This window comes from Salvelinus sp. IW2-2015, linkage group LG27 (assembly GCF_002910315.2).
Source record: "Salvelinus sp. IW2-2015 linkage group LG27, ASM291031v2, whole genome shotgun sequence".
NCBI lineage: Eukaryota > Metazoa > Chordata > Actinopteri > Salmoniformes > Salmonidae > Salvelinus > Salvelinus sp. IW2-2015.
Window position 1 is genome coordinate 15264884 of NC_036867.1, and position 13318 is coordinate 15278201.

The following is a 13318-nucleotide window of genomic DNA, read 5'->3' on the forward strand; positions in this document are numbered from 1 at the left end:
CAAAAAAATCCGCCCCTTGGCAAAATGTGTAAAACGTACATTTTTATTTTATGGTAAACACTTTTGTTATGATCATGCTGTTTAATTAGCTTCTTGATATGCCACACCTGTCAGGTAGATACTGTAGATTATCTTGGCAAAGGAGAAATGCTCACTAAGAGAGATGTAAACACATTTCTGCACATAATTTGAGAGAAGTTAGCTTTTTGTGCATATGGAAAAGTACTGGGATCTTTTATTTGAGCTCATAAATCATGGGAACAACACTTTACATGTTGTGTTTATATTTTTGTTCAGTATTCATAGACTCAACACACAGACATTGATAGGTCTATCCTTGGAGAACCCAGATTTGGTAGCCTACAAATGTCCAGAACTGGATAGAAATATAAAAGGGAAATGTGTCCTTATGAGGTGCTTTTAAGACAAGGTGACAACAAATGTTCCTTCTCTGATACCTGCAGGGCCAAAGCCTCTCGTGTTCACAGTAGACCAGCATGGAGTATTGATTTGTCCAGAATCACTCAGATCTGAGAGAAATGTGTTGATTGTTTCCCAGCAGGTCCCTCTTCTAGTGATGCGGTGGGATAGAAGAGGTAAGAGGCAAAGCCATCTCTAGCCAAGATGCAGCTCGATTGGAGGAGTTGGGCCCTAGTGATATAGAGGTTAAAAAGGCATACCACAGCCACAGCATACAGGGGTAAAGTTTTCACTTCCTCACCTTGAAAGATGGAAGACCAATGATAGTCTGATAGTCTTGATATCACACAAGTGTTTTCATTTAATACATTGGTGGAATTAAGTCCTATATATGAGTATTTTTATTAGCCTATTTTCAGTATTATAGAATTAAAGGAAAGGGGGATACCTAGTCAGTTGTACAACTGAATGCATTCAACTGAAATGTCTGTTCCGCATTTAACCCAACCCCTCTGAATCAGAGAGGTGGGGGGCTGCCATAATCGACATCCACGTCTCGGCTGCCGGGGAACAGTGGGTTAACTGCCTTGCTCAGGGGAAGAACGACATTTTTTTTTACCTTGTCAGCTCTGGGATTCAATCCAGCAACCTTTTGGTTACTGGCCCAATGCTCTAACCACTAGGCTACCTAGTGTTGTTGTTGTTTTTGTTGTTGTAGTAGTACTAGTAGTAGTAGTAGTAGTAGTAGTAGTAGTAGTAGTNGTAGTAGTAGTAGTAGTAGTAGTAGTAGTAGTAGTAGTAGTAGTAGTAGTAGTAGTAGTAGTAGTGTAGTAGTAGTAGTAGTAGTAGTAGTAGTAGTAGTAGTGTAGTAGTAGTAGTAGTAGTAGTAGTAGTAGTAGTAGTAGTAGTAGTAGTAGTAGTAGTAGTAGTAGTAGTAGTATAAGCAGCCACACAGTCGTTGTAGTAATAGCAGCAGCAAATATGCGGTTGCAGTAGGCTATGCAGTGGTTCTCAAACCTCTCCTCGGGCCCCCCAGACATTTCACAGTTTTGTTGTAGCCATGAGCTAGCTCACCTGATTCAAGTAGTCATGGGCTTGATAATTAGTTGACAAGATGAATCAAATGGTAGCGCTGGAATTGTTAAATACATAGAATGGCTGGGAATCCCTGAGCCGAGGTTTGAGAACTACTGGGCTAGTGAAGACTGGATGAGGTGCAGTCCATTTGGCAACAAAAAAACTCTGAGACCCATAATGCCACACGTTTCTGGTTTCTGTCATGTGATTTTTTCTTATGACTGGCACAGTTACGTTTGTCAACAAGGGGGTGCTTTGTGAATATACTGGCATTTGGTGAATTCGTTTAGTTTTCTTTTGAGCAGCATTAGCTCAATATCTAAATTGACTAATGGATAGTTGCAAATAGAACGCTGGTTTGCTTTCTCTTCCAATCATCATGGCAGAAGTAGAGGAGAAGGTAAGCCTCATCTTGTCTGTCAGACATTACAGCAATGTTTTGCAGTCAATTCGACAATCGACTTTATCTTCATGTATCGGTTTTCTAGGAAATGATTCAAAAATGTAAATGGTTTAATTGCATTTGCGACCTCGTGTGCAATCATGCATTGTAATGGAGAATGCCTGGACATGGCTAAACAATGTAAACAAAGACAACATAACACTTAACAGTATTTTCCTAGCTAGCTAACGTTACTCTTGTACTATTGCTCTATTATGCATGTAATGAGTTTGCTCTAGCAGATTATAAAGTATTGCCCCTGTCCATTAATAAACACGTGTAATTTAGGGAAGGAAACCAAGTGAAGAATCCACAGATGAGTCTGAGGTAAGTGTTGTATACAAACAATAAGACATTTCATTAATTTAGGCTGAAGTAACTGTAGCAAACTTATATGCTGTCCGCATTGATGCTATACCCACCAGTAAGCATAATACAACAACCTCTTATTTTACAGAAACAAAACGGCAGATTTAGAGAAATGTTCTTATGCAATTTTCTGGATGTTTTCATGTTGTGAAAAACAAATCTGGATCAACAGCAGAATATACCATGTCTGACCATGTCAGAGATGCATGCGGTTGTGAAGTACACTGTTGCAACAAACATTTTGATTTTTGGATATGTTTTATATCATCCAGCTCCTTTAATTTTGTGTCTGCGAAGCGCTAAATAAAATATAGCATGCCAGACTGCTCYGGTGAGGAGCAGCCTGTCTTTAAATGATACAGAGAATGAAATGTCAGGAATAGCCAGTACATTGAACAATTCCATCCCTACTCCCCAAAAGAAAAACAATTCAGAATGGGGGGGGGGGAAGAAATCTCAACCAGTAAATGAAAAGCCTGCTGCCCCCTATCACCAGTCCACAAACAGAATCCGCTCTACTACTTTAACACACAAACACTGACAGGCAAAACAAAAGCACCTGGGACTGCATGATTGTATGTCCCCTTTGAATTGTTACAAGGCCCTGTTTCTTTAGTTATTGTGTTGTAGCTTGCCCGTTTGCTATTCGCCTGTCTCCGTCGCTGGGTTGTCAGCAGACAAACTTGATGAAGGCAGTGGGAGTGCAGCCGATGTGTTTAAGGCTTTGCCAGAGATTACTAGATAGGAACCAAGTAACATGCTCCCACCAGTCTCTTGGCCCATGCTCTGTAGACCGATTCACGTTCACTCAATTTTTCCCCCTCATGGGTTGTTGTAATATACATTTTCTGTCAGACTCCTAACTTAGCATGCCCTACTGAATATTTATTAATTGAAAAATGTGTTGATGTGGTAGAGCCTCATCAGCCTAAAAAAGAAAAAGAAAAGGAAACTTACCAGACTAAAAAAAGTCTGCAAAACAGTGCATGTTGTCTCTGTATGGGGCAAGAGTTTGTTGTTGTTCTGTGTTATGGCTCGGTAAACCGTGACAAATGCCCATGCATTAGAAATTTCACAATGGGAATAAACAGGAAATAGACATGGCGGTGTGGAGTGGGAAACGATGGTTCTTGGAAATGACATTCTCTCCACACATTGCCCGGCCCTCACCTTCTCCCATAGTGCTCATAATAGCAGTCTTTGTTTTGTGTTGATGCACCATATAGGCGGCCACAGTCTATGCAGCATTGGTTATAAACTGGGTTATGGGGAATATTCAGGCTGTGACCGCAAATGTACACAGGAGAATATGGCAGCAGCGCTTATTCTAGGGAGGGCTGTAAATCCATTTCAGTTCCTGGGACAGTGTGTGAAGCAGGCAGTAGAGAGGTTGGATGATCTGGTTACAGGTGAAGAGTTGACTGACCTTTGACATTTGTGTGACTGTGTGTATCTAGAAACATTTACCTTGCTGATAAGGAATGGGAATTTTGAATGAGATGTATTGAATTCCCTACCTTGCTGATAGGGAGTGGGAATGGAAATTCTATAAATTCCATACAAAATTCCCATTCCCTGTCAGCAAGGTAAATGCATGAATCTGTGCCAGTGTAATAGTCTGTATATTATAGATTAATCATGTTGGATTGTTTCAACCGAATCCCTCTTTAAACTAGGAGGAGGACAGTGTGGAGGAGCCTAAGCTGAAGTATGAACGATTGGCCAATGGGGTGACTGAAATTCTCCAAAAGGATGCTGCCAGCTGTATGACTGTCCATGATAAGGTACAGATCCTAACCAACCAGGGCTCTTCAGGCTAAATTAAAATAGACTTCAAATGTAATTGTTTGTGCACGTTTGATATATATTCAACATTGATTGGCATTCTCTCTGTAAAGTATGGAGAGGCAGGCCATTCCTTTCTCACCCACCACTCATTAGCAGCCACCAGCCATTGTCATTTTCCCTTGTTCCATTTCATCCATCTTTTCGCTCCCCTCTTCCCTTTTTGAATGTTGATATTTTTCAGTGGGCCACTCTGAGCTGGATGGCTAATCGTCATGGCACCGAGTGCACTCATGCACGCCTGAACAGAGGACGAGTCATACCTGGTTCTGTCTGCTCACCTGATGTTTTATTAGCCACTATTGATTTTCATTTATTTATTTTTACTTTGAGGATTTTCTTCCCCCTTTTTCTCCCTCTTTCATCCTATAAAAAAAAAAAAGCAAGTGTGTCAGAGTGAGAGACGAGACATTGCTGTGCTGAAATGCCAGATTTGATCTGACTCTCTTTCTTACCAGTGTTTTTGTGCTCCTGTACCTCCTGCCGGCTACAGCACCTGCACTGTCACAGAGACCCCCGACCCAGCCAACCCCCAGCACCTTTAAAACCACCAACACCCCGCATTGCCTGATGTTGCCTCATATTTTAAGTGCCTGAATCGGGATTTAATTTGAACAATTCCGTTCTGATAAATCCTTTTAAAAGTCACTCCGCCTCGCAAGGTTGACCCCTTTTATTTATTTATTTTTGGTTATTTTATTTGGGGAGATTGCAGGGGCTCTGTTTGACATGCTCAGCTGTGCCTGTAAATATAAGCATTTCATTACAGACTGCACTGAAGCATGGTGGGCTCACCGCACACGCAGGCCTGGGGGAGGGAGGGATTAGGGGGAGGGTCTGAAGCTGGGCCTGGGTGGAAAAGCGCACACTTAATCTAATGCCAAAAAGTCACCCAGTTTTTTATAATTTCTTGTCCCAGCGGACCTACACACACACTCTCTCTCTCTCACACACATACTCAAACACACTCTCACACACATACTCTCATACGTGGCAGAAGCAGGAAACGTGGGGAACCAGTTTCTGCTCTGTAGAAAATAATAGCTTTATGGTGGGCAGGAGAGGCGGTGGTTGGGTTGCTGGTGACGCGAGGAGAAGCCAGATGTACAGTGCATTTATTATGTTTAACCCTTTTAATTTGAGAGACAAAATACCATTTCACACTGTCTGCCTTAATAAATAAGGTTTTCCCTCCCCCTGTAATTTCACAGTTTTTGCCCCAGAGCAAACTGATTCCACCCCACTCTACCCACCTCCCTCAGCTACGCTAGACAGGGTGCATTTTTAATCCTCTTGCCACAGCTTTCGTCAGTATAAAATTTTTGCAAAAATCTTGGATTGTTCCCAGGTGTTTTAAAGATTAATCTCAGGTTCATTCCATTTCAGTTCCTTGCGCTGGGCACTCACTTTGGGAAAGTTTTCCTTCTGGACATCCAAGGCAATGTGACTCAGAAGTTTGAAATTGTAAGTACTCCACACAATCCCAAAAGAGTCACTTGCTCTCTGCCTCAGAACTTTCCCAGTCATTTAGTGTCAATGTTGTTGTGGTCTCTCCTCAGAGTCCAGTGAGGATCAACCAGATCAGCCTAGATGAGAGCGGAGAGCATGTTGGGATCTGCTCTGAGGACGGCAAGGTGAGAGCTCTCTGCTCAGAACTGGTGGCCATAGAGGAGGCTGCGTCCTAAATGGCACCCTATTCCTATATAGCCCGCAGGGCTCAGGTCAAAAGTAGTGCACTATGTAAGACAGGGGTAGGCAACCCTGATCCTGGAGTGCCGCAAGCACTTCGTGTTTGTGATTTTATCGACCTGGAAGATCAGGTGTGTTGAATTTAGGCAATCACTGAACTAGTGATTAGTGATCAATTAGCTCAGATGGTCAGGTGTGGTGCCTAGTTGGAACAAGATCCTGTGGCACTCCAGGAAAAGGGTTGCCTACCGCTGATGTAGGGAATAGGATGCCATTTGGGATGCATCCTAGATTTCTGCACCATCATTGGGTGGTATGCATGACACATTCTGACATTCAACATCACTTTCCACTTACCCCATGCAATTATACAATTTAATGAACTCATATCATTCATATTTAGGATTTAATAGCACTTGTTACCTGGAGAAAAGTAATGTAGAAATCTGTGCCCAAGTTCTCATAGAAGATTTACAAACCAGAAGCTGTATCTTCCTCATACCTGTTTACTTTCATAAATCTACACATTTCTAGGAATTTTGAACAAGCACTTGTTCGTGAGGGGAACGACTCTCCCATCCATCTGCCTGTCAGTCATCAGATCTCTATGGATACCCTGTCAGTGTTCTCTGCCTTGTTGTTATCTCTCCTCTCCTGATCATTATTACCATCCTTCATGGATCCTGCAGTCCAGATATGCTCTCTGATATCGCCCCCTCACACGCACTCCAGCAGCAAAACAAGATCTTATCGACACCGAAAGTGGCGCCAACAATTAAAATTGTCGCCACCGCAGTTGTTCATCCTCGACCAATTCAGTTTGCCGTTAATCCATGTCAATCCTTTCAGATAATCCAGAATCATCTATGCGATTCAAGATGGAGAGTGCAAAGGCCGTGATGTTGTTTATGTTTGCCTTTTTATGACTCGCGGACAGTCAAGCTGTGGTACAGTATAATTGTTGCATTAGATATTGCTGTAGCTACGCTAACTGCGGCTGTGGTAAAAACCTGGTATCAAAGCACCGGACGGTTCAGAGAATCAACCTGTCCACTAATTGGTGACCCGGCAGATGGCTAGCAGTGATCCAATCAAAGTCTTACTGTCCAGAACTCCCCCTTCATACACAACAGTGACTCTGTAACTCTCTGACTGCTCCCAGACAGCTGCAGACAGACATTAATTAGGGACAGAGATGTATTTTGCCAAAGGCCCTGGTCTATTCAATGAACCCTGTAACTAGGTTGGAGGAACAAGTTGGAAAAACATTTATATACATTAGTTTCATTATTTTTCATTTCGTACTATATTGACTGATCCTTTCTTGTCATTCTATCATGTCTTTATTGCAGGTTCAAGTGTTTGGACTCTACACGAGGGAAGGCTTCCATGAGAACTTTGACTGTCCTGTCAAAGTAAGCAGAATTCAATATTCGTTTAACTTCATACTTTTATGACAAGTTGAGAGTATATGTACTGGGCGGTATAATAATAGCACACACCATAACTTGTATGCGTTCTAAATGGATCTAATTCCCATATTCTCCAGGTGGTGGCGTTACACCCTGGGTTCAGCAGCTCAAACCACAAACAATTTGTCACTGGAGGCAACAAGGTGAGATTGAAAGGGATTTTTCAATGTGGGTACAGTATACAGCCCATCTCAACAGTGTTAGCAGGAGTGTAGTTGAAAACTGTTGCGGATTAGCTAATGTGGACAGAACTCTATATTCATGTTTTAGTTAACAAATATTCAGCATAAATTAGCCTTTGTTTTTCAAAATAATGAATTTAGATTTTGTTCTGGTGAAACAGATTCTGATTCACAATTGACCCCCCCCCCCCCCCCTGTGCTTTGTTGATGGCTATGCACACACAGGCCTTTGTTTGACTGGTGTGAAAAGCCTCTACTTTCCCTGTCTCTCGTCTGGAGTGCACTCCGGGCAGCGGCCCATTTTCACAAAGTGCTGCTGCGCTCAACAGTGTTTGAAAGGCAGTGTTTCACAAGCACACCAATAGATGTCATTATCAGGAGGCCCATAGTTTAAGGGTCCTGGGTAGGCTGACACAGCAGTCTCTTCTTCTATCAACCCATAAATGTGTCTCAGATTCAGAAAACACTTTATGGTAGTACTAATGTTCCGTTTCCATGGCAAAGACTGCAGTCTGCCCCAACACCACTTAGTGCAAATGATACAACAGAAAAAAAATCTGTACAGCACGGTAAAATCCCCCCCAACAACATTGGAGAAAAAAGTTATATCCATACTTACAACCCTGGCGAAGGTAAAAGTGTTTTTAAGCTGCTCGATCTATGAAAACGCTCATTGTTAGTGTTATTTTTCCATTTTCTCACAATTGTACTGATTTTCTTCCTTCCGTGTGCTCAGACCCTCCATAAAGCACCTGTGAGGAAAATCAATAACCGCTCAAATGGAGCCACATCCTGTCAAAGGCAATTCAATCCCGTCTCCACAGTTTCTTCAGTGTCATATCCTCTCTTTGTGGAGAGAACTGTTAACATTTCCAGACTGTTGAATTAAAGGCCGGGCGCTGTCTCCCTCTCGCCGCCCCCCCGTTCAATATACCAAAGGCTATTGTACATCGTCTATATGACTGTGACACTGAGAGATGCTTTAAAAGGGCTGAAATGCTTTTTATGTATATGGCCTTCTCTGAGGTGAAGCCACAGCGACTGAAAAGAGGGACTACAGCCATCGTTATGTCTCAAAGCCATTGACGAAAATCCAGTGATTAAGAAATACACGTATGCGTCAAACCTACTGAAATAAGGACGTTCTCGAGAATTGATTTTGTCAGTCTTGTATGAAGACCACATCTTCGTGCATCTTTTAGTTTACCCTTCAGTTCTTTACTCACATCATGTAAATTCATAAACATTGATCAGTTATTTTGAATCAGGTAAAGAATGAGATCATGTCTGGCTCACTGAGCTGTGCTAGACAGTGTTGAAAGACAATGTCTGTTTACTTAATATTTATGATAAAGGTCAAGTTGAATACAATCTCCCACTCTGGGAGACCACTGACACAAACTGTCTGTCCTCCTGTCCTGTGCTCTACTGCCCCTTGGTGGTGGAAATACAAGAACCACAATCCACTGCTCGAGGACACCGTTGCTTGTGCCTTGTCTTGAAACCATGTAGTAAGTTGGATATTAATGGCACATGGTTCTGATGTGAATGTTTTTTTTATGTTGCTCTCCAAGGCTTCTTCTGTATGAGAGGAACTGGCTGAACAGTTGGAAGCCATCACATGTGCACGAAGGGGAGGGCACCATCACTAACGTCCAGTGGAGGGCCAATCTCATCGCCTGGGCCAACAATGTGGTAAGGACAGCAGTCAAAGCTTCAGATACATGGACTATACAGGAAACATGGTGGACTTTTATTGTATCTGTTGGAATTATTTTTTGTTGTTGTTGCATCATACAGCGTGTCATCTTAAATAGACGCGTTGACATGTCTGTCACAAACATGAAATGCATAGTGCGTTAGACATGCAAAGAGCTGAATACTCTGTTTGTATTGGTCTCTTTCAGGGGGTTGAAAATCTTATGACATCAGCACCAAACAACGAATCACCAACGGTCTTACGGGATAACGTCAGCCTGCGGCCTGCATATGTACCCGTGCAGTCTGTGCTGGAAAGAAACTCCCCTTATCTCGGCTGGGCTCCTCCGTTAAGATCTGTGCCGTGAAGGAGTAGGGCCACGCGGAGATGAGAGACTTCCTAGCCGTTATGTGGAAATTGGTGAGGGCGGGGCATGCATGTACTAGTCACAGTTTTAATGTAACGACATGTTTGTTGGGACTTTACTGTAAAGGATTGATGGGTGATGTGGAAGTCATTTGGGCTTCTCTCTTGCAGTGTCTGCGTTTGAACCGAGTTCTTCATCAGTGGCCTGGCGCCTCTAGCAGACCAGCTGGTCAACCTTACTTTGTGAAGGGAAACTCTGACCACATGGTACTGTTTTGGTTAGATACTGTGTGATGGAATGGCTTAAGTGGTCACAGACATGATATTTAAAGTTGATCTGGTCGACATGTTTACGTGTGGTTGTCGGTGGTGTGCGTGTGTGCGTGTGTGCGTGTGTGTGTGCGTGTGCGTGTGCGTGTGCGTGTGTGTTGCGTGTGTGTGTGTGTGTGTGTGTGTGTGTGTCTGATCAGGAGAGGAGTTCAGAGCACGGCCTCGTCTGGACATCATCCAGCCTCTCCCAGAGGGCTTTGAGGAGATCTCATCAGACGCCTCACCGTCCCAACTTCCAGGAGACGAGTGTCGAGACTACCGGCTGGGTGAGTCGGTCAGATACCCTCCCCGGCAAACACTACTCGAGAGACGTCTGCATTTCCACGTTCTAGCTCCTTTAACCTACTATGAGGATAGATCACATGCTCTGTCCTGTACCTCGTGTCAACAGAACATTCTGAGGGAGAAATCCGTTCTACTCATCAGCCCGGAAAGACCATTGTGTGCGCCAAAGAGAGAAGCCAGGGATGACCACATTTGATGGCTGCTGGCAAGAAGACAGTATGAGGTCAGCTGTTTTTAAGGATCCAGTCAAGCAGACTTGGTACTGAGGATTTCAGCTATTTTTTGCACTGCTTGTTACAGGTATCTTCTAATGTTGATCAGTTGAGAGCAGATTTTCAGCGAAATGTGTTGCATTGAGAGACGAATATTATCTACTTATAGACCTAGAAGATATGCGTGCTTATACAGGTAATAATGCATTATATCAGGAAGCTCTGATGGCTTTGCTGAGGATCAGCTTCAAGAACGGTTAAACCGCCATAAGTCAGGTAACTGTATAGGCATTGGTCATGTTTTATTCTACCTTGGAACTAGGTGCTATTCTCTCTATTCTTGCTCCTATTTTACCACACATATGTATTTTTATACCGGATCCCACCATCGTCAAACCCGGTTAGCAAATTAACGACGCGAGAGGTTGGTAAAGTACACCTTTGTCTTCTCAGTTGGTTGAAATTCCATGATACAACACAGATGAAACTACAGAATCATCCAACACTTGATGAAATTCCAGAAAGACACAGTCACATTACTAATGTTTTGATTCCTAATGGACTTCTCTATCTGTTCTAATCAGAATTGGGATGGCCTACATAATCCACCTTGGTGGAGAAGGGTGACTACGACACCTTGCCAGGATATACCAGCCTTTTAGTTCTGTCAGTTGTGTTTTCTTCTGAAATACAGTACAAGGAGGTAGATTAAGTGATTGCTTTCCCTTCTCGCTCTCTCTCTCTTGCTTCTTTCAATCCAGGAAGTTCAGAAGGTGCTGGGGAAAAAACATGGAACTCGGGAGAATGAAGGTGGTACAGGTTAAAACCAATTGGGAGTTGAAGGTGAGTCCAGTCCAACCTGTGACATCGCAAAGTGACAGGGCCAGACGATACCCGTATCGCTGATACTCTAAGTATCGTTGCAAGGAAACCGAACACAAAGCAGATTTCACTTTTAAGGAAAACACCCCCTATGTTGGACACAACATCATTATAGTTGTCATCCCAGTACGGTATTTATTTCCCAAGTATAGCCACAATATTATACATACAGCAGGTTTTAAAGAACCAAAGAGTTTGGTATGCTTCGTGTTTTCATTTTTTGCCATTGGAACAAAAATATTGCGACACTTAGGCGTCATCCCGGCCCTAAAAAGTTGATCAGTTATGGCCATTGAAAGACTAAGTACGTTTTAGAAGTAACAATATTCTGTGTTGCCCTCAGTATTAACTGTTGTTGTAAGTATCTCTCTATTTTTCTCCTCTCCATATCATACTCATATAACTCTCTCGTCTCCTTTTTGTCCTCCGCCTCTCTGCCGGTCTTGCCTCTCCAGGCATCAGCCAATACTTGCCCAGAGCGGACCTGCGTCTCGACCTGCCACTATATGAGATGATCTTAATGACTTTCTGAAGACGGACCTATGAGGTATGTCTTTCTGTTCCGATGTCTTTTCTTACTGCCGTGTTTAGTATTATATAAGTAGCGCAAATATGAACTTCTTACCAGCTCTCTGCAAACTGCCTCTCTCTCTCTCTTTCCAAGGGCTTTGCAGTGTATCCGCGAGTGGCCGGAGAAGCTCTACAATACATGACCATGTTCAGGCAGTCGCGAGCACTCAAGAAGGACCCACGAACAGCACCCTGCACACACTGGCCTGAACTGGAGTGACTCTCCACTGTTTCCACAATTTGCTTGACATCAAACTCTCAATGTGCAATGTCCGTTTCCTTTTTATATGATTGAGAGCGTTTTGAAGTGCCATAAGCTGCGTCTGGTAATGTCCGCTGCAGGTACACATATGACCAGCGGTATGACCGAGCCTGGAGATCTTTACGTGAGACTGAGGCATAAGGTGTTTACCAAGCTGATCACAACACACCTCTTTCCTCCACTAGAAGACAGATTGTGCTTCTCATGGACTTTGATAATGAGGTGGGGACCGCAGAACATCACGCATAATCTGTTTTGAAAAGTCGACCCTTGCTGTATCATAGGACCCTTGCACCTGTATAGCTTGTTGTGTATATTGTCCTCATTGAATAGTAATATCATTCCTGCTTAATAAAAAAATAAACAAAAAATCTGTCTTTGGAGTTGGCTTTAAAAGCTGTGCAAAAGTATGGAAAACCTTTGCTTGACGTCATCGTGCCTCGCACACCCTTAATGCGTTGGATTGGAAGACCACAAAGGTCATAAGTACTTTGTGTTTATCCCCGTCTGAAGAATGGGTTATTTGTGTTGTCAAAAGCTGTCGACATGCTCCATGGATAAGATGAAGACAAAATATCGGTATGTGTACCTTGCTTACCTTGAACTTTCATGAGAGTTTCACAATAAAATGTTAAAAAACCTTGCTTAACACGTTTCTGTCTTCGATGTTCTACAGAACCGACAAGTAGTGGAGGAGCTTCGGGACGACTGAGCTGCTCACATTGTGAGTCGCACTTTACAAGTTATTTTCGTTTGATTTTAAAGTGGTCTCGATTCCTGTGATTAATCTTGATTTGAAAATTGTATGACATTTAAAAATGCACCACCTCCCCTTTACCCTTCCTTAAGTACTTTACACAAACTGTTCAAGAGGGACACCACATAGGGGTCAACGGTCCATGAGAGACAAAATTGGCACTGTATGCCTGAGTATGATCGGCCCACTGCTGCCATTCCTCAGGGACAGATCATTGCCACTCGAAAAGGGTACTTAGAGACACTTTCAAATACAATTGGTCCATGAAGTACATTTCTTTGAGTTGACATCTATTGAATCTTATCAAGGTATGTCAGATATATTAGAAACATGATTGAATCATCTTACGTGATAAATCTCAGGCTCTGGGAGCATTTGGTCAGGAGGAGAACTTTGTGAGAGACGGTCTTCCTGCCTCAGTAAGTGTCCCCGTACAGTTATGTTCGTTACCGTCATGAA

General features: G+C 42.9%; 1 protein-coding gene and 1 pseudogene across 1 annotated transcript in view; both read left to right on the forward strand.

Annotated features, from left to right (window-relative positions):
• The first annotated feature begins 1699 nt into the window (after positions 1-1699).
• LOC111953891 (vacuolar protein sorting-associated protein 41 homolog) overlaps positions 1700-13318 on the forward strand; it is a 35923-nt gene continuing 24304 nt past the window's right edge. Inside the window, exons 1-7 of the mRNA XM_070435420.1 lie at positions 1700-1897; positions 2228-2266; positions 3985-4092; positions 5540-5617; positions 5713-5787; positions 7195-7257; positions 7392-7457. Coding sequence (XP_070291521.1) covers positions 1877-1897; positions 2228-2266; positions 3985-4092; positions 5540-5617; positions 5713-5787; positions 7195-7257; positions 7392-7457 — 450 coding nt within the window. The 5' untranslated portion in view covers positions 1700-1876. The remainder of the gene's footprint in view (positions 1898-2227; positions 2267-3984; positions 4093-5539; positions 5618-5712; positions 5788-7194; positions 7258-7391; positions 7458-13318) is intronic.
• Positions 8508-10649, forward strand: LOC111953890 (vacuolar protein sorting-associated protein 41 homolog; annotated as a pseudogene).